This window comes from Parasteatoda tepidariorum, chromosome 1 (assembly GCF_043381705.1).
Source record: "Parasteatoda tepidariorum isolate YZ-2023 chromosome 1, CAS_Ptep_4.0, whole genome shotgun sequence".
NCBI lineage: Eukaryota > Metazoa > Arthropoda > Arachnida > Araneae > Theridiidae > Parasteatoda > Parasteatoda tepidariorum.
The window spans coordinates 45,792,798-45,814,325 of NC_092204.1; the positions used below are offsets into that span (position 1 = coordinate 45,792,798).

General features: G+C 27.5%; 1 protein-coding gene across 8 annotated transcripts in view; it reads right to left on the reverse strand.

Annotated features, from left to right (window-relative positions):
- LOC107446082 (sodium- and chloride-dependent glycine transporter 1) overlaps nt 1-21,528 on the reverse strand; it is a 141,210-nt gene that overhangs the window by 26,254 nt on the left and 93,428 nt on the right. Inside the window, exon 1 of one of the 8 annotated variants that reach the window (XM_043051584.2) lies at nt 13,796-14,137. The exons of 6 other annotated variants lie outside the window; for them this stretch is intronic. In XM_043051584.2, coding sequence (XP_042907518.1) covers nt 13,796-13,852 — 57 coding nt within the window. In that variant the 5' untranslated portion in view covers nt 13,853-14,137. Of the gene's footprint in view, nt 1-3,356; nt 3,418-13,795; nt 14,138-21,528 lie in introns of those variants that run through there. One more of the 8 variants, XM_043051588.2, reaches the window with a different exon arrangement.

The window sequence follows — 21,528 nt, forward strand, 5'->3', positions numbered from 1 at the left end:
TGAGATTTTTTAGGTCATCAAGTCCGTTTTTATGAAAAGATATTTTGTGAAGGGTCCGTTAACGGACCCAAATTTCTTCTAAACAGATCCCTGTAAAGGGTCCAGTTTTACAACGAAAAATATTTTGTAAAAGGTCTGTTTTAACGAAAAAATATTTTGCGATAAATTATTTTCACAAATTTCTATTTCTCCTTAAATAGCGCCTGATGTTTGAGATATAAAAAATATGAAGCAAGAAAGAAATGTCACTAGTGGACCTCGGAATCTCGTATTAATCTAAATAGTTTACATCTATTCAATACATCAAATAAGTTCTTATATTTAAAAGTCAGACCGATCTTGCTAGAAAATTAAAGATGCAGCGTGTCAATGAATTATCTATATAAGTTATTCGTTATGTCACACATATGCACAAAAAAGAAAAAAAAAGAAAGAAAACTTTTCTAAGTTTTAAAATTATGAATCAGAGACATACTTTCTGTTCAAAATTTGATTATGCCTCTCAGAAGAAGAAAAACTAGTCAATAAAGGGTTCAATTTTAAAAAGGAAAAATATTTTGTGGAAGGTCTTTTTTAACGATAAAATAGTTAGTGATAAATTATTTTCACAAATTTCTTCTTATATGACCATTGATGTTAGAGGTAAAAATAAAAGTTAGAAGAAAGACGGAAAAAAAAGGAAAAAAGATAAAAATGTCACTAAGGTACCTCGGCATCCCGTATTCAACTAAATAATTTAAAACTAATTCAAATAGGCAAGTAAGTACCAATATTTAAAAGTCAGACAGATCTTGCTAAAGAACTAAAGGTGCGGCTTGCCGTTTAATTATCTGTATAAGTAATTCGTTATGTCACATAAAAAAAATAATTAAAAAAAACATTTCTGTATCGCCTTGTGCTGGATGTGCTAAGAATTTACCCCACTTGGCGTAGTAAAGTTTTAGCTTAAATAAAGCATGAAAGTGGCAACTTGCCTAACGGAATGAGACAAGTGACAATAGTAAATAGAGTTAACAGTTCGAATAGTTTATACCAAGGTAGCTTATTTCAAGTATCAAAGAAGGATTAGTTGATAAATTTCTATTGAGACTGGAAAACATTTCTAGATAATATGTAGAAATAAAAGTAGGATATTAACAAAGAACTAAAACATATTAACATATACTTGGCGTTTCAGAATCACGTAATATTTTTTTCTATTACATCACGTGATATTATTGAAGTTAATAGAAGAAGGCATTTAATTTTTTCAATTTATGTATTTTGCGATTAGACACGAGTTAATATTTAGTGCTTATTCTTGTAGATAATATAAAAAGCGCTTTTTCGTATAAATGAGCATTTAAAAAAATAGTTAAATATGATCCAGCAATTAATTCAGGATAAGAACATGTATTGCATAACTTAAAACTGAAACTAAACACGCAATTAACTGAAACGATAAAATATGTTCTGAACAACAATGCAAAAGAAAATTAAATATAAAAAAAGAAATAATGAATATCACGAGGTATTTATAGTAAATGACAATTTTTTTTTGTTCTTTAGCATTAATAACATAACAAAAAAGTTATAAAATAAAAATGCAAAGAAATATTTAGAAAAAAAAAATATTCGAAAACCGCGTGGTAAACTTTGAGTAAAATTACAGTATACAATTACTATACTATAACTTACAGTTTAATTTGCCCCATAAAAGCCCTTTTCTGATTTACTATAAGTTATAGTATAAAAAATTCATTCCCGAAATATCTAAAATGTTCTTTTAGTTCGAAGAAACGATTAAATCTTGCAAACGAATATGTTTCTCAAAATATAGTTATAAAATTTTACTAAAACGTTATTCACAACATAGTACTTTAATCTTTATTTGTTTATTGTCGATCTTAATTCGCTCAAAATTTTTAATGCGAACAAAACATCATAAAAAATTAACATAAAATTGAAAAATCGAATGAATCCAAAGGTTTGAATTTCGTACAAACTTATTTTATCGAAATTGATGAAAATATAACAGGCAAATTAAAAAACATCGAAAATTTCAGGTTGAGTTAAATATATAAGTTTTTATTGTCACCAATATGATACCAATTTAATCTATGTTTAGAGTGGTTGTTGCTGGAAAAGGATTAACTTACATATATCCAGCATTTTTAGCCAATTTCATTTAAATATAATAATTATATTCAGGATAATTATACGTCGCATACACAGAATAATTTACATAAACGTCGTATACAGAATAATTAATTATACGTTATGTGAAATAAATCTATTAAGCAGACTTTTAAAAGAAAAACACAAACTCAAATTATTACCTTCTACACCTAACTGTAAATCTCTTACGACACATTTAAATTAAAAAAAAAAATTATTAGCATTACCATATTTTAAGAAAAATGTAACATCTAAGAACTTCGAAAATTCTATTATTTTATTACTTTTTTTAAGGATTCAGTTACATGCAACGAATATCTATGATGTAATACTGAAAAACATTTTTATAAATAATAAATGTTTAACAAAATTAAAAAAGTGTATTAAAATAGGATTAATTAATTAAATAAACTTTAAACTTAGTACAAAAAATTATTATTATTATTGATATTTGAAAACTTTAACAGTACGGAAAAAAAACCCAAACCATTATTAGTTAAAGCGAGAGCGAATCATCAATTTAAAGAAGATTTTAACACAAGAGAATTTAACGAATTCTCAATTGGAGATAGCTTTCCCACTACAAGCGTAATAATTTATTCATAAAATTATAAATTTTGCCTAAATTTTAAAACATTCAATAACTTAAATGTATTTTCTTATTTTTAACGATATTTACCTTTTAAAATGGTTATTAGTAAACAAGAAAAACATATTTCGTATCCATATGTCAAAGATAATGTTTATTCATAAATCATGAATTCTTAACTATCATGTACTAATAATTTTTGCTTTTATACAATACGATATAGACTAAGACTAACTAGTCAAAAAAGGAGAAGAACTTCATGCATAAATGTAACATGTAAAGCAGGTCAAAGTCAAAGTTTGCCAATTGAAAAAGCGACGAAAAGGTGGCCTGCTGCGTTTGAAATGAAATAAAATACCACAATAAAATAAAATTAAAACAGGGTAGGGAGAAAAGGAACTGCAACATAAATATACACACAGTCTCACGATGCTGTGCCAACTAAAAAACACGTGGAATGAACTATAAGTAAAGTTGGCAATGGCCAACATTTGCGTTCGACTTTTCACCGTTGTGTCGCCAAGTCATATGATTTTTATTCTGAAGTAGACGTTCTTCAAGAATGGGTTTGTTCATCCCAACTGTTACTGATAGAAGAAGGTAATCTTACTGCCAAGTTCTTTCTATAAATCAACTTTCCAAGGACGTCCAAGTCAGAATTCATCAAATAGCTAAAAGGAATGGAACTAATCTTAAGGTTGGGTGATTTCAGAAATGTCATGCAGCGATGAATAAGTTATAACTAAAATCGACACTTTATTTTAAGTTTATATGATATAATATTGATGCTGTATTTGAGTGTGAGAAATTTGAATATGATAGTAATTATTTGTTTATTTATTACACGGTGCTGTGGTTTCCTAATTTTATTCCAAGGATTCAAAAAATTCTATTTTTAAAGAATCTTTAATTTTATTCGATCATAAATCTCAAAACAGTACCTATACCTAACCATTGTCAAGTTACAAGATTTCAGCTAGTCTGATTAATTTATTAAATTATAATTAAAGTTATTTTATCCCTTAACTCCTAATATACATTTTTTAGCAAACTCTGCAAAAAGCAGAATCATCAATTTAGCTAGTTGAGTTCCATTTTGAGTTATATGTTTTCCTTTCAGCAAAATTAAATTGGCACGACAAAGCTGAAAACAACAAATTTGACCATGGTTAAATTATATATTTAGGCTATCTTTACATAAATGTGATTAATTGGGTATACATAACAGTTATATTTAAAAACTATAAAAATTGTGAACGTTTAATCGAGAAAAAAGCTCAAATTTTCTAAGAAAATAAAAATAATAACTATACATGATAAATCGAAAAATCACATTTAATCTTGCTTTTAACATGGTATTTTCTTTTCCAGAAAAGTATTCATTTGTTTGGCTTTTCTGTTAAAATAACAGAAACAAATATATTCACTTCTAAAAAATATATTTCTGTTATCTATATTCTAGGAAGAAAAAAAAAATTAGGAGATGCTAACCTTGGGTGCCGGATATTGTGATTTCCGATTAATTCCGATTCCGGCGGACTAGACTTCTAGCCTTTTATCCAGTTATCTATTATCTCTTCGCATTAAAACTTAAGGTGAAAAGGTACCTTATTTCTAGACTATTTTAAGAATGATCTGGAAGGAAAAAAAATGATCCAATAGATTGATGACAGAATACGCGTTGCCAATGCGATAAAAACTAGTTAGGAAATTAAATGCGTAGTATTTTATTTCGATTAAAAATAAATAAATAAACAGAAGTTTATGACTTAGGTGACAGAATTACTCCGATTTCATTGACTTTAGAAACTATTAAGATAAGACTAAAATTCCAAGTTCTGCGAAAAAAGAAGAAAAAAACCCTACGATTTCACGAAAATTATTTTTAATATTGAGTGTAGACTGAGTTGATTCAATTTTTGATATCTACTTGTTTCGAAACAAAAGCAAAAATGTAAACATAAGGTCAAAAGCAAAATAAACAAACGAAAGATTTGAAACTTCATCATACGCGTTTTGTAGCTAAAACGTATTAATGATCGTTAAAATTAAATAGTAAGGAATTTATAAAACATAAGAAATGATTTTTCCAAGGACTGAAGATAAGAACATTTGTTGTATGAACTATTTATTCTATTTCATTAAGTAATAACATTGTAAGAAAAACTTTTTGTTGTTGAAATATTGCTGATACGCATGTTAGTAGTACCATGAATTTTATGAAAGACATTTCACAATTTTTTGCGATAATTGTCTATTTCACTAAAATCTGACTTTTATTTAAAGCTAAAACTAATTTTAACTAGATATATTATTACATATTAACAAAATAAGCGTTTCCCTTTAAAATATACCAGAAGTAACATCAAGGAATAATAAATTGATGGTAAATAATTAATTCTAGTAAATTAGTTACACATAAAATTTACAGTTGAACTGCAACCAACAAATTATTTTGAAAAAAAAAAAAGCCGTTTAAAAGGTATAATACACCCAGAAGTTGATATAAATATAATCAAAGGCAGATATAATAAAGACATTCTTTAAAATAACATATCGCTTACAATTTTTTGATATTGAAAGACATAAAAAAATAATTTAGTTAAGCATTTAGTTCAAACTGCAAAGTGATAAGTTGAATTTAGTTTTATCCATACATTTAAAAATTTACATCGGAGCGATTATTACCAAATTTCGTATAAAAAACATTTCCAATTTAAATTCATTCGCCATTAAGTACATTTTCAATAACTTTAAGGCATGGGCAAAGAAATTGGATTGTAACAAAAATATTGAAAACTCATATTATTTTTTGCAAGAGTTCGTTCAAAATATTGACTTAAAAAGCGGGCATGCATCAAAGGAAAAAAAAAAGCAGGTAAATCTATGATTTAGGCGCATATTTATAGCATTATTAATTTACTAAGCCATTTTTTTATGTATTGGACAGAAATATAACAGATGATGGAATATAAAGAGCTTTTTTTTAAAACTATTTCATTCAATTGTAGATATGAGGAATTTAAAATTTTGGATAAACAGAGCTGAAAGCAACATCCTGACCAGGTAAGTTTATTTATGTTTGAATAAATGAAGCTAAATTTAGGTCAAGGCTAAGTGCGTTTCATTGCCAAGACATGCGTTTACATTAAACTCAAAAGGTTGCTACTAGAGTTACACCAATGCATAAATATTTAAACGTAATACATAAATCACATTAGAAAACCGTTTAAAAAACAATTTAGAGAAAAAGGTACTATTTTGCTTCGCGGGTCGTAAAAATAGGTGCCTAAGTATTATTGATGCTAGTGAAGCTTAATCAGTGTTGCCACTTAAATCTGGAAGCAAAACTCCTGTACCTATCATAGACAATATATTCAAACGAAATAGCACTAAAAATATTGCTGTATGATAAAAGTCAAAAGTTATCCGTTAAAAAAAAAACGGGAAAGGTCACATTTATTTTATTATGTTATTTGCAAGTCACATGAAGACAGAAGTCATTCTAAACTTTTTTTAAGTATGAAGTTGTGAAAATTTACTAGTTTTTTTAATTCAAAATTAGCCTTAAATTGGGTTCCTTTAATCCGGGGCCAGTTTTTGTCAATTTGTAAAATTAAGATCCTGTTTATAATTTTGTGGAAAAAATATTAGTCCTTGAAGAAAAAATTAGTTCTCAAGTCGAAAATAAACAAAATTATATCCAACACTGTCAAATTACAACAGAAAAACACGAAGAAGCATCAACATGTCATTCAATATTTTCGAAAATGCATGTAGATACATTTAAATACCAATTGCTGTTGCAATAGATTTAAGTTAAAAATTTTAAAAAAATACATAAAACATAAAAATTAATAAAAAGCTTAGGTAAATATGTTTCTTGTAGATTTAAAACTAATATAATAAGTTTTCGATATGTTTAAGAATAAGTTGAAACTTTAAAAATGAGAAAAGCTAATTAACATTAGAATTTAAGCAGAAAAAGTTTCTTGAGCAATTTAATGCATAACGGCAGTAGGTTTAAAAAAAACCTCAATATTTTTTTTAATGAAAATTATAAGGAGATAGTTTTCAAGACAAAATATTTTGTGAAGGGTCGACTTAAACAAAAAAACAATTTAATGCTTACACAACCATTAACGGACCAAAATTTCTCCTAAATTGATCAATTATTGCCAGACGAATAAGATATAAGACCAGATATTGTAGACAGTACCAATTTACTGACCAAATGAATTATTCTGACAAAAATGAGTTCTAAAAAATTATCAAATCACTAAAAAAAAATAACATAAAATTTCAATTGTACTTTCGATCAATGAAACTAGGAAATATAAAGTAAAATTAATCCAGTCTTGCATATTTTTTGTTGTTGTTTCGTATGACACTTGGTAAGACAAAGCAAGCAAACGATTGGCTTTTTGCGAATTAAGTCAAGAAAGTGCGCCTTTCGTTTAAAGAGAGAGCACCACAGGAGTGAAAGAAAGTCTTAGATCAGAAAACTAAGGATAGATGGCTGAACCACTTCCTCAATTTAGACATAGATCTAAAGAGGAAGAAAATTTTCTCTAGATCCCTGTAATCTGTCTAAATCAGCGACCGACCACAGGATTTTTAATTCCACAGATCTTACCAGCAAGTACATCACATGTACTCGATTGCTCTTAAGAGTCTAGAATCGGACCTCGGTCCATTCGACCGAAGTTACTCTCTCTAACCACTAGGCTACCATGGCCTCTTCGTATTTCTTAATTAATTTCAATTAAGGCACACAAAATAGAAGAGCATGAGTATTAAAGGAAATTTTTTTATGATATATTTAGAAATTTCAAAAAAATAAATAATTTGAAATTTGTTTTAAATATATTTTGCAGTTTTAGAGGGCTTATATGGTAAGAGTATTAATGAGTTTTTACCATAGATGTAAGATTGTCGAATAATTAATTGCAATTTATTTATCAAACTGAATAAATTACACTTTTCATACATACATTATGCTCTTTAATACTATTTGAAAACTCTCGATTTTAATATTTAAAAAGATTTTTAAAAGGAGAGTGGGTAACCAAGGTAACAGAGAAATAAACCATCAATTAGCTCACCAATTAATATATTCAAATTGCCACGTGTAAAGCGTTGTTGCGCAAGTTGCGTCAAGTTTGAAAACGAAGATTAATATTTGTGTAAGAAAAAAGTTAGAGTTTGTCTGTACTTAGAAGTTGACCCGCAGACACAATAAGGCATAATTTGCATACAAAATGCTTGTTTGGTGAGATATAAATCACACGCGCCGTAAAAGAAAAACATTGAAGGTCGGCTATTGACCACAAATCATATTTAAAAATATGCTGCATTATTAAATTAGACCAATTTTTCTTTCTTTTTTTTCAGTGAACAATCGAAGTTAATGCAATATTGAATACATTTAACTTTTGTAACAATTCAATACGAAAGTAAACAAAGTTTAATAAAAATGTTTTAGTCTATGAGAAATTTAAATTATTGGTGTAATTTTCATGATAAAGCTATAAAAATTTTTTTTATAGATTACTTATAAACAATATTAATTTATAAAATATAACTTAGTCAACAACCTACATGCCCTCCTAAGCCAACAACTGGTTCTTGCAAATGTTTCATTTTACACACCATCTTGCTAAAAATGCAAAATGATTTGTCTGCGTGTACAAATTATTGAGAACTGCTACATTTCTATATATCGAAAAAACAATTTTTAAAAAAAAAAAACTTAACAGAGTGGGCATTATTGCGCATGGCCGTCTCTACTTCTCAATCCCCAGCATTGTAAAGTAGCATTTCTCCGAAGATAGAACTCCGGTCCCATACGTCAATGTAGTACCTTAACCACTGATCCATCGAACATTACTTTCAAGTAAATTTTAAGAAAAAAAAATCCAATTTCCTTTTGGTTTTAAAGCAAACTAACCGTAAGAAAAATGTTCTCCTCAATGTTTCCTCTACCAGATGTATTGGGAATACTTTTTAAGGTATACCTCAGTTGAATAAAAAGCAAAGGGTTAAGGCAGCCGTCAACAAAAATTTATAGCCAGCAGAATTTCCATAAATCAAACTTTATCTAACATTTACATTTCAAAGAAAACAGCGTGCGTGCTTTAATGCAATTTTCACTGTCGGTTTCGTTCACCTATCGCCATGTGGTAGATTCAGGAGACAGCTTTATGCGAATTCCCAGACTTTTACAGCTGAAACAACACTTCGTGTTTGAATTGTGGTTACCTCATTTGGTGACAACCTGCTCCTCTACATTTTCACAACATAGCAGAGTTTCTTTTTTCTCTCCCCTACACCTACTACTCCAGATGAATTATGAGTTTCCGAGTATTTTTCTTTCGAGTAAAAATAGTATTTATTTGGAATTATCTTTGAAATGCTTTGGAAATAAATTAAGTTCCATATACCACAGAAAAGTAAGGAACTTATTCGACTCCGGTTTTCAAAAGGTACAAAAACTTCAACACAAGCAGCAGGTTTAGGGTATTAAACTCATAACAAAAATGAAAACATTTAGAAGAAAACGTAGGATTAAATAACTGGATTTAAAGTCTTAAGTGTTATTAAGTACGTATTGCACAAAATCACGATTTGTTACCATCTAATACAGTTGATTGTTAAAGTAAATATCCTCAGGCGAAGAAGTAAGAAAGAATGTACAGAGATTATAATATGGGGAAAAAATCGTAAAAATGAGCAAAATAAGCTAACAATTTTGTGTGTTTGGTACACATTTAAAAAATAATATTCTTAATAAGATTCTACAATACGTGTTCTTTTTTAAAATTATTATGATAGGTATAAAAGATGAAGCATGAAATTTAAAAAAGAAGACCATTCTGGGGGAGCAATTAAAGCTGTTTTTATGAATCAGTTATGGTCATTTTTTTCGTCTTTGCTTATTTTTGACAATCGCTCCCAAAAGAATTTTAAAACGTAAAAGTAACATTCTTGTAAGTAATGCATAAAAGCAAACATGTTATCAACGTTACATCACTTTGCCTTATTCATCCATGGGCTTTCTCCTAAGTACTATAATTTGCCTATCAGTTAATGAGTTTTCTTTATGACATGTCAGAGATACTTTTGAGTTACATTTTGTCGTGGTAATATTGAAAGACAAAATGCAACATTTAATTGATATGTATAAATTAGATTCTGCCAGAAACTAAAACAAGCTGCAATGGATTTAAATGCATAAAGATCGACAGTTATAATTTGAAAAGGTATCTATAATATCTTGAATTTAATTAACCAACCAATTTTAAGGGATCGTCCACATATTGACACAAATTGTACTAGAAAATAAACAACCGTTAAAATCATCGGTAAATTGAAGTAGACTTTTCCGTAGTTTTCACGAATTCAGAAGAAAAAAAAGTTTTCAGGAAAACGTGTCTACAAATTCATTATAATATAGACAGAATAGGTAGAAATGATGGAAAATCCGTAGTGGTCTATGAAATGGATTAACATTGGGTAATAATGCCGGGACAGAGAACATAGGAATCGGGTAATAATTCTGGGATAAGAAGACAATCGTAGTACTATTCTCAAATAGAACTAAGAATTTATTTTATTTATTTTTTTTTTTTCAACTACCGAAAGAAACGATGCGTATTTTTAAGTACTTGCAAAATATGATTGGAAACAGATTTAAATGCCATATGTCTAACAAGAAATTTTAAACTAGGAAAATATCTAATGTTTTAACAAAACTTACATTTTACGTAAACAACATTTTATTTATTTGTCAACCATTTTAATACCATAATTCAATTGCTTAATTAACGTATGGAAATCCCATTTTATAAGCGTTGCTTTGAGTCAAACTATTTTCCTTTCAAATAAACAAATATAAAATAATCTTAATACTACTTAGTGATAAAAAGTATGACCTCTTTATAAGCATCTAAATTATGGCGAAATGTATTAACAAATCAAAGATATTAATTAAATTAAATTAAAACAATAAGTAAAACAAAACAAAAACTGAAGTGGTATAATTGCAAATGTTGTATAATTTAGATTGTAATAAATTCAATCCAGGCTATACTACAATTTTGCTTATACACTCACGATGTGGCTGTTTATAAATATCAATTTTGTTATCATTGAGGCATGATGACATTTTTCAGGAAATAAAATTAATTTGTGGTAATATCTCGCTTATTAACCAAAATGGAGAAAAGTGATGGAGAAAAAGTTCGCCTTCTTTTGCATCACGTTGTTCAAAACTAAAGGAATCTGGTGTTGCCTGTCCAACACATTCTCTAAATTAATGACGACAACAAAATAAATAATTTAAAAATAGGCATGGGGAAAAAACTAGCCAATATGAACAGATGTTCCATGATAGTTTCGAACACTTCCAATCCGTTCTGAGATAATATCTAAGGATACGAAATACCTATAATATCTAGAGGTGGAACAAATGGATGGTTGTGCATAACACAAAATCGCTTTTTCTACTTTATATTTAAAGCATAATTAAAAATAAAAGATTTTAAGACGTATAATTTTCAAGACAGGAATAATTCTAAGCTGAGCTTTTTTTTTTAAAAATAATAACGCAGAATTTTGAGTTCACTATTAGATTATCCACCTTATCTACAACAAAAAAAAAAATTGTTAAAAAAGTAAATTAATTTATTTGAACAGAAAAAATTCTAATATTGCTTCAAAAGAAAATAGAAAGTGAAAATTCATTGGAAACAAAATTGTTGTAATTTGAAATATTCGTTACGATCAACAAAATGAATTGAATATGATTCTCATATTACAATTATAGTTTTTGTATACTTCGGAAAAATAATTTTGCAGGTGCGATTTGAGACTAATACGTTTTTGAGATTTTGTAAAATCCGGAAAAATCTACCTGATAATTTTGTAAATGTGAAAATATTGTTCTGATTTTTTAAAGAGTAGCAAAAACTAGTGTATTCAGACTTTTGGTCAAATTGTGAAAAATCTACTCATAATTTTATGAATATGTGAAAATAAAGTGCTGTTTTCCTAAAGGGGGGGGGGAGAAACACACCAAAACCGTGCATTTTAAGATGTTATTTTCTAAATGTTGAATTAAAGACGTCATTTACTCCATTTTTAAAAGAAGAATTTAAATGTTTTTGCAACAGAATTATTTTTTAATGGCCCGTTTTTACGTTAAAAGATAAAAAGTTTTGAGAAGGTTCACTTAATGTACTGAAGTTTCTCCTAAAATGATCCTTGCTTAGTATCGGTAAGTTCATTGATTATATTATTAATTAAATAAGAAAAATCATCTTCATAGAAAATATTCAATTAAATAAATAATCTTTTCTAAAAATAAAAAAAAGCGTTTTTTCCTGAATGACTTTCTACAATAAGAAAAATAAAATACTTAGATATTCAAAATCATAGTCGAAAAAAAAATTTTTAAATTTATTTTCATCACAAATCTATTAACTACAAATTCTACAAAGATTAACTCAAATGATTTAATAATGGTCTATTTTTCACAACAGAAAACAACCTAATTTTAATATAAAAAAATATATATTTTTTCATTTTTGTAATCTAGGTTAAAAAAAAAATGCATAATAAGTGACCTGGTTTATTCTTTTTACTTTTAAGAATCAATAACTGTCGCTTAGCACATTACGATTTTAATGTAAATAAACAATACCCAAAGCACACCTAACCTTGACAGTGAAAAAGATTGCATTCAAAAGCACAAGATGGCGCTTGATTCGATACACGCAATCCGTAGTGAGGGGTGGGAGGTATGTATCAACAAAACAAGAAAACGTGCTTTAACAAATATAAAACATAGACCCGAAATTTATACTTATTTATAAACTTATTTCAATACATTTCTATAAAACGGCAGAATAAAAAACATAAAATGTAAGTAAAGTAATACAGAGAATGGAAAAAGTACTAATAAAAATTCCTAACAGAGAATCGATCGATGGTATCCAACTGAGACAGTTAATACTGAGATGATTCATCTTCACAACTGGTTCCTTTTGTAATGTAAGAAGGCAAACGAATTTATAAATGCTATTATCACTATCAAAATTAAAATATATATTTTTCATGCAATTTAAACAAATATTTTTATAAAATAATTCGATAAAACAGTTATCAGATATTTACAGGATGAGGGTATTAGTTTCTTACCCACCCTTGCCCGATTTGGAATCATTTGAATTAATTGAGAAATTAGATGTACAGTTTTTTTCTTTTGAAGATGTTCAATAACAGTTCCTAAAATCTTTTGTTTTCTTAATTACAGCTTTAAAAAATATTATATTGTTATCAAGTAATAGTATATTTGTTATCAAGTATTATATTTTTAAAGGTAGATATTTTATGCACTAGATACTTATTAGAAAGTATTTTATTAGAGATGGAGAAAAATTATTCTTAATCTAAAGCATTTATAACTGATAGTTTTAAAGGAAATAAAATCAAGAATTGATCAGGAAGTAGTAAAATAATGAGGTAGTCAAGCAATTATTAGGGTGGAAAAAAAAAGTATATTAAATCAATTTAATTTTTCCTAAAAAATAAAAAGAAAGAAAAAACGTAAAGGAAATAGTTTAAAGAATGACTAATATTCCTATTTCTTAGAATCGAACACAGTAAATCTCATTTAAAGAAAACACATTATTAAATCAAAAAAGTTAATAGGAGATAAAAAATACTCGCTAAAAAATTTAAAATTTTATAAACTCTTTCTTATAGATTACAATTTATACAACATTAAATTAGCATATGTTGTTTATCATATAGAAAAATATACTTTTACAACATTTTCGTTATTTTTTTTAAAATTATAACTAGCCGAAACAGCAAACTATTTGCTTTGTAGTAATAGTTTAATAAAAAAATTCCAAATATTTTGAATGGATGGAAGAAACTAAAAACTAAACTCTATTATATGGGAAAATAATTAATTCAAACTAATAAATTCACATATTTGAATTTAATAAAATAAATCGAAATATAATCTTAAATTTCACTTACTTTGGAAAATTTAAAAATTTTCGGGTTATGATTATTGCGGTCCATATCGATTCCCATTCATACGCTTTGGATAATAAATTCCAGCGAGCGTAAACGGTCAATCAACAGTTTCTACTTAATCACAAAAAAAAGTCAATGTTTTTATTGAAGTTGTTATACAATTTTCCTGTGTTTATGTTTATATTTATAATAAAGCACGATTACGTGGGTCTAACACAGCCAAAGGTTTCCAGAAGTCTAAAGAACAAACGGTTACGGCGCGCAGAACGCAAGACTATGTTATTTATACAAGAGCGCGTGAAAATGGCAGACGTCTGTTTTCTCGACCAATCAAACGGAGACTCAGTTCGGCGCCATTTCACTGATTTGTCCGTTTTACGAGACAGGAATGGCGGCTTGTAGAGGTAGTATTTTTGGCACGTTTTTCATTCTTGCCTTCTCTATTTTACCCCTGCGGAAAATTTTATCCGGAGAAGCGTATAGAGTTTCCTAAGCTATTACATTCATCCTCATCTTGGCGCTCCTACAAGAACACTTATTGCAGGAAAGCCATAATAATTGATATTGGCGGTAAGAAGGAGAAGATAAGGTGTCGAAAGTGAAAGTATAAGAATTGTTAGATAAAATTGAATTTATCTTTGATAGAAATTAAAGAGGCTAGATCGTTTTAAATAGCTAAATTTTCTAAAAATTTTAACGTATCATTTGATAATTCTTACACACTTATATACATAAAACTAATTGTAGATTTAAAACCTAATAATTTATTAAAAGCTCGGTATGGAATCGGGGAAAAAGTTGAAAAGCAATGAGTGGATAAAAGTTATGTGATTAAATTTAAAACTTATTTGACCCAGTAAATAGCTAAATTTTAAGAAAAATTTTCTGTATCATTTGATAATCGTTATTCACCTATTTTCGTATTGCTTATTACAGAACTTCTGCGAAAAATAATACATTTTACTTTATATACAGTCGCGATTATAACAAATTAAATATTTCTCAGTTTTAGGCTTGAGAATAAGATTTTCACATAAATGTATTGAATATTTCTACAACTAGAAATAAATTTTTAAAAAAGAAAATGAGATGAATCTTATGTAAATTATAAATTTTTTTTAAATTTTGAGTTATGAAATGGATTATTATTAAGTATAGATTTATGAGAGTCTGTTCAAGACCTCCAATCTGTTACTGGCATCCAAATAACATTCTAATGTAAAGATCGAAAACTTAATTTCAAACAAATCTTTTATTGTTTTTTTAAACTATTTTAATTCCTTTCCTAAGTTTTTCTTTATTCATTTCTTAATTGGCAAGAGCTTATGCACAACATTCATTAAAATAAATTTCAATGTGTTATGTTGATGCACTGACTTTTACCCGAGTAAAAATAAAAAGGCCACCAACATACTTAGTGCCTTATTTGTCAGTTATTCGACCCCTGAATACATTTTGAATTAACGAAAACATTTTCAAACTGGAAATATGCATATAAATTTGATGTGTAAACAAATGATGCTAATAAAAAATATAAATCATTCATCATAAATTTATTTTCCTAACATTTTTCACAATTTTATCAATGCGAACACAGCGAACATTTAAAATTCTACTTATTCAATTTAAAAAATGGAAACATTATCACTCAAAATTTTTTCTACACTCAACCAAATTTTGTTCATAAGCATACACATATTTCTCATGCAATATTATACTGCAGGGTCCTGCGGCTCTTTGAAGGATTATTTGTGACTCTTGATAAATGCACCCGAGTTCCTTTTTCATTTTTGTGCGATTATATTTAAAAAAATTATCATTCCGTATGTGTTTCAAAATGTCTTTTAACTTACTGAGAACAAATATGAAAGACTAAGTGCAACGTTGTTCAATTCAAGGTGAGTTTTCCATTTCTAATACAATTATGACACAAAAAGCATCTGAAGAATTAGAATTAATAAAGATGCAAAGAAGATCAAGCTCTACAATGAAAATAAAAGTCGACGTCGATTACTGAATTTTGGAAATTTGTACCAGAATCGAAGTATGCTGAGTTAAAGAATTTGTATCAGAAGGCTGCCTGTCGAATTATTTCAATATTCGGAACAACGTGCTTATGTGAATCAATTTATTCCACTTTAAAATTCGTGAAATCCAAACACCGATCAGTATAAACTAACCAGCATCTCAAAGAATTACTGAGAAGTTCTGCCACCAATTATTCACCAAATTTTAAAGAATTATCAAGAGAAATAAAAAAAAATGTGTTTAATTTTTAATATTTAAATTCAATACACATATTTTGCACTTTTACTTTTTTTTCAATAAATATAATTTATGAAAAAAAAAAAATTAGTAATTTTTTTGCATACCTTTTAAATACGTATATAATTGCGGCTTGCGAAAAATTTCAAATTTTGAAACATGGCTCGTCTCTTAAGGATCTTGGACTCCTGTTATATTGTTTAACATAACTAAGGTCTATCATAGGTAAAACATAATGAACATTTTGGTTTTTTTTAAGTAGTAAAAACTGAGTCAGCACGCATTGATGCCTAATATTGCAGGGTTGAAAGTTAATATATTTCAAGACGGAAAAGGAAAAAAACTGTATTAAGTTGTAATAAGTTGAATTAATTGTATATAAGTTGCATATAAATTAAATTGTATATACATTAAATCATACATAAATTGAATAAAATTTTTATAAACCCAAGGTTCTACATTATGTATAAGATGTAGATTATTAGAACTTCACTTTGAAAAAGTTACTAGACAGAAAGATAGACTAAAATACGCAAATATGTAATAAGCGGCCTAAACAATCTGAAAGTAGCTGCGAAAGCATTTTTGGATGTTGCTGAGTGCCTGAGGAACGGGGTGGGGACCCCTAGTTTCAGTTAGCTTGTCAATGATTAAAATCTTTGAAATAATAAATATGTAATAAAAGTAAAGGAAATTTTTTTTGCAACTATTGTAAAAGTTAATTCTTAAAAGGTTGTTTCCACAAATTTAATAATAATCGAATTTCGATATTTCTTAGCAGCAAACGATAGTAAAATTAAGAAATAACATGCAAAACAAGTCAGTTTTTTAAATTTTACTACAAGGCTTTCTTTTTTTTAACGAAATTATTGCATTGTTATTTTGTTTAAAGAATGTTTTATTTTTCATAGTAAATAATGACAGAATTCATTAAGCTGGAAAGCAGTTCACCCAACGATGAAACACTAAATTAAGTTTATTTCAAATTTAGTGATATTTTTAGTTTGTAAAAGCATTTACTTATTTCGTGATTATTTCTATAAAGCAAATTTCTAAGTTTCACTCTCACTGAAACAAAATATTCGAATATTTCTAATATTTACAAATTTAGTTTATTTTTAAAATGAGAAAACTATCTGTGATATAATTATTATGGTCTTTTTATTCCTGACCATTTCATATTGTCTTTGAATAATGGCAAATATAGCAAAAAAATTAATTTATACAAATGTTTACCGTTTTTTTTGTTGTTTATTTACAAAAAAAAATAGACAAAATGCTTACAAAAATGCTTATAAAAAGGGCTTTCTCTTGAAAAAAAACTTTACTTTTCATTAATTATAGAAGTTTTTATGAAAAAATAGCATATTATTTAAAACTTTGGGAAAAACAATGTATTAATAAGAATGAAAAAATTTAAGTAGTTTCGACTTAAATTCAATATTATAATTTTTTTTCACAGCTTTCAAACACGTTATCTCATAACCAATTAACTACAGTAAAAAAAAGTATAAATAATAAATAAATGAGCATTCCAGTAGTTAAAAAATTTGACTTAAGTTAAATGGCATTATGTAATTCTTTTCAAAAGCTATTTTCAAATATATTTAATAATCCATAATTCTATAATAGTAATATTCAATAATTGTCATATTAAACCTTCATAAAAACAAGGTTGCTTTGATGAGGACATAAATCATTAAAGTTTTCACTCAAATTCAACAGTCACAAATGCATCATCAATTTAAACGGATAAAAACTGAAACGGTGCGTTGAAACAACATTAAAAAAAAGCCAAAACAATTTCAGATTTACAGGAAATCGTCAATCAATACAAGTAAGAACACTACCACGTAACAAAAAGTAATCTAAATAAGAAAAAAATAATGATTAATTCCAGGAAAAGATGGGACGGAAAGGGCAAAAGGGAAAGCATCTTTAGGAAAGAAAAAAAAAAAAGAAAAAAAAGAGTCCAGTGAAAGCTGCTTTCCAGCAATCCTCATCCAATCACAGTGTAGTTTAAAGTAAGTAAGAGTTCGGCGTTCCTTCCGCGCCGCAGCTTGCGTCACACGAGTTCTAAATACATCTCTTCCTCCCACGTTTCTGGAAACCTACTTTTGTGGAAAGTTTTTGTTTTTAAAAACGTGTTTCCGTCATCCACCATTGCTCGCAAATCCAAACAATTCAAATGTTTCGGAATGTATTGTTGTTTATGATTTATCTCGAAAAAATTCTTCAAATCGGTTTTTCTAGAGAATGACATTAACATAACTAAGCAGTGAGTGTTTCCAATACAATAACGTAAGGAAACAATTACTTTATTTATTGTTTAAAACACATAAAATATAATATTTAATGAGGAAATAATTAATCTTCCAATATTTCCTTTTTTATATTGTTAGATTAATTAATCGTCCACTCCTCTTTCTTCGTGGGCGTGTGTAGATAGATTTATTTATTTACCTATTTTTTTACAGGATAAAACATAGTTTATGAAAGTTCAAAATTAAATATGAATCGTTCTAACTAGCACATATATTATTATTATTTAATTGATTAAATATGAAAGAACCGCAATCAACTATAAATTGCAGCGTAACCAAAAATTTCGCATAAATTAAAAGAAATAGGAGAACACGCTTCGCATCAGATTACTGAAAATATTTGTCAAAAAAAAAGAGAGATTTTATAAACTGGTATTTATGTATGAAATCCCTATAGAAGAAAGATCTCACAACAGTGACTTGTGTAGCGGAACAATGTCCTTAAATTCATTTTTTAATCCAAATTTGAAATTGTTCCTAATGTAATTTTTCCCAACTCATTTTGTTGCCGTTTATTTGCATTTTGAGAAAAATATATAAATAAATAAAAATGAAATACGGGATTTTAGTGTCTTACGTAAACATTGCCCTTATAAGAAAAAAAAATTAACCAATTATAAACTTAAGATGCTTATGTAATATTTAAACAGTGTTTTTTTTTTTCAGATTTACGTCAAACGTTCCCTTTATTTATCAAGCAAAATGCTAAAAAATTATTGGAAAAGCCTAGTTATTGAAATATGAGAAAAATAAAATGTATACTAAACATTATCTGAACTTGAAAAAAAGTGTTTTTGATTGATTTTATAATACTAGAATTGACTTCATAAAAACAATGCCAGAAGAGCAAAAACCGCATTTAAGAAAACCTATTAAAATTTTATAAATATCTTTGAAATTTTCTCGAAAGAATTTCCCTTTAATCAGATTAAAAAGTATTTACCTTTTATTTATTGATTTTACATGCAATAACGGGGGAAGATAAAAGTCTAGTTTTCTAAAAACCAAGAGAAAACTGTTCAAAACATATGAAAATTTTAATACCTTAAATAATTGAATAGTTATTTAATTCTCACAAAAATAAAAATTTACAGTGTTTTTTTGTATCATGTCACTGAGATGTTCAAAACTCAGTGTTTTACCTTCACATAAAAAGTTATGTAAGGTTAATGATGATTTAAAGAAACGTTCTTGGGACAATCGTATACATTTTTATAAGGTTTTCTTATTTTTAATTTATTTATTTATTTTACTTAAGATTTTTTTTGTGCCGCTGAGAGTGCCATCTCAAAGTTTTATTAAGTCATATGATTTAATAAGTCATATGGTAATCGATATAAAGCAAATAATATGTGACACATAATATGCGACACATAATATAAGACAAATAATATAAGACTCATTTAATAAGTTCTATGACAAATATCTTATTTAAATTTTTAAAATGATATTCATCTAAATATTTCAGGCAAATATCATATTCTTTCATTTAGTTTCCTTTAGTTTTCTTAAATTTTGATTATTTTGTCTGGTATCATTATAAAATCAACTAAAAGATCTTTGTGAAATGGCTAATGTTTTTGCAAATTTCATGTTTTAAATTTTAAATAACGTATATATTTCCAATGTTAAATCTTTCATCCACATTCAACTTAACAAATTACTTAAAATTGAATGACGTAAATAAAAAAAATGTTTAAAAAGTTTATGTGCATAAAAATGTACTGTGGTTATTTTGCAGATCTTAAGATATATTATCAAATACTATAATAATATTTTAAAATGTAACCAATGAAAACATGATAGAAATTACGAGTTAAATTGACGCCGTACCTTCTTATTTAAAAATCTCCCTCGTGTTCATTATTCAATCCCCGTCCTGATATAGGAAAATGATAAAACTTACATTGCTTTCAAAATGTATCTCTCACTTATCTATCTGCAAATCATCAATTGATAATCTTAACACTTTGCCGACAGAACGAATTGCGCCCGAGTATAGAGCTAACCAATTGCCAAACGGAGAGATCTCTCTGGTCAATCGGTAAAGTATTAACTGCCTTATCATTTATTCGTGGTCCCAAGTGTCACTTCATAATTAATGACAACCCTTTTCTTTTTACATTCCTCAGGTAGGGTGAGGTGTATAAAGATCTGGACAATTTTTTGTTTGTTTTGTTTTTGACTACGGTAGAATTTTGGAATGGTCTGTCATAAGAATTCATCTTCCTATAGGGGACTGACTTGACTTCATTGTTTCAGTAATTAATTATGTCAATCGCAATCACTTATTTAATTACCAAGAATAGTACTATACATAATTCTTTAAGTAGAATTTATTCTATTCTATTACAAGCCAAACACCATCATGATTAAGATAAACTAATTTGCTTCAATGCTGTTTTGGCATGCATAGTTTCTAATATAAACATCTTATTTTTTTAAATTATCTTCGTCCTTAATTTTTAAAATCATTAATTGACGCTGTCATTACAGTCACTCACTTTTCTCATGTAAATAGTACCCCAATACATAATTTGAAGCGCTATTTAAAGTTCTTCAAAACCTAATTAAGAAAGAATAAAAGAATTTCAAACATCAAGGTTTCCTTTCTAGACACGGGATATCAACTGATTTGATTTTAGAATGTGTTAATTGGACTGAAGATTCGGTCAAGAAACTATAATGTAATGAACATTAAAGTTCATAAGTTAGTAAATATAACGTCTACAGCTCTATTTTTTAAAATAGGACAGACAAGAAGAGAGTTCGACATTTTTTTAAATTTTTATTTGATAAATGAAATTAAAGTATCATTTAAAAATGTAAAGTGAAAAAATGAAATCTACGCTTTCATTGGCGTATTGGCGGAATATGACAATGATATTAGCAACCATGCATTTGTTTCCGTCAGGCCTCAAGGATAAAATAGGTAAAAAGAAAGTAAATAAAAACCGAAAAAAAAGGAGAAGAAATTCCGAAATCGAGTTTTATATTAAGTATACAACCTGATTTCTACTCTCATTCATTAAATGCCTTCCTTTCTAACATACCCAGAAGCATAGCTGATCAGTTACTAATTGCAATATGGTGCCGCCATATAGGCGTCGTGTCTCACTTTTTTTTTAATGTTTACAAACATTG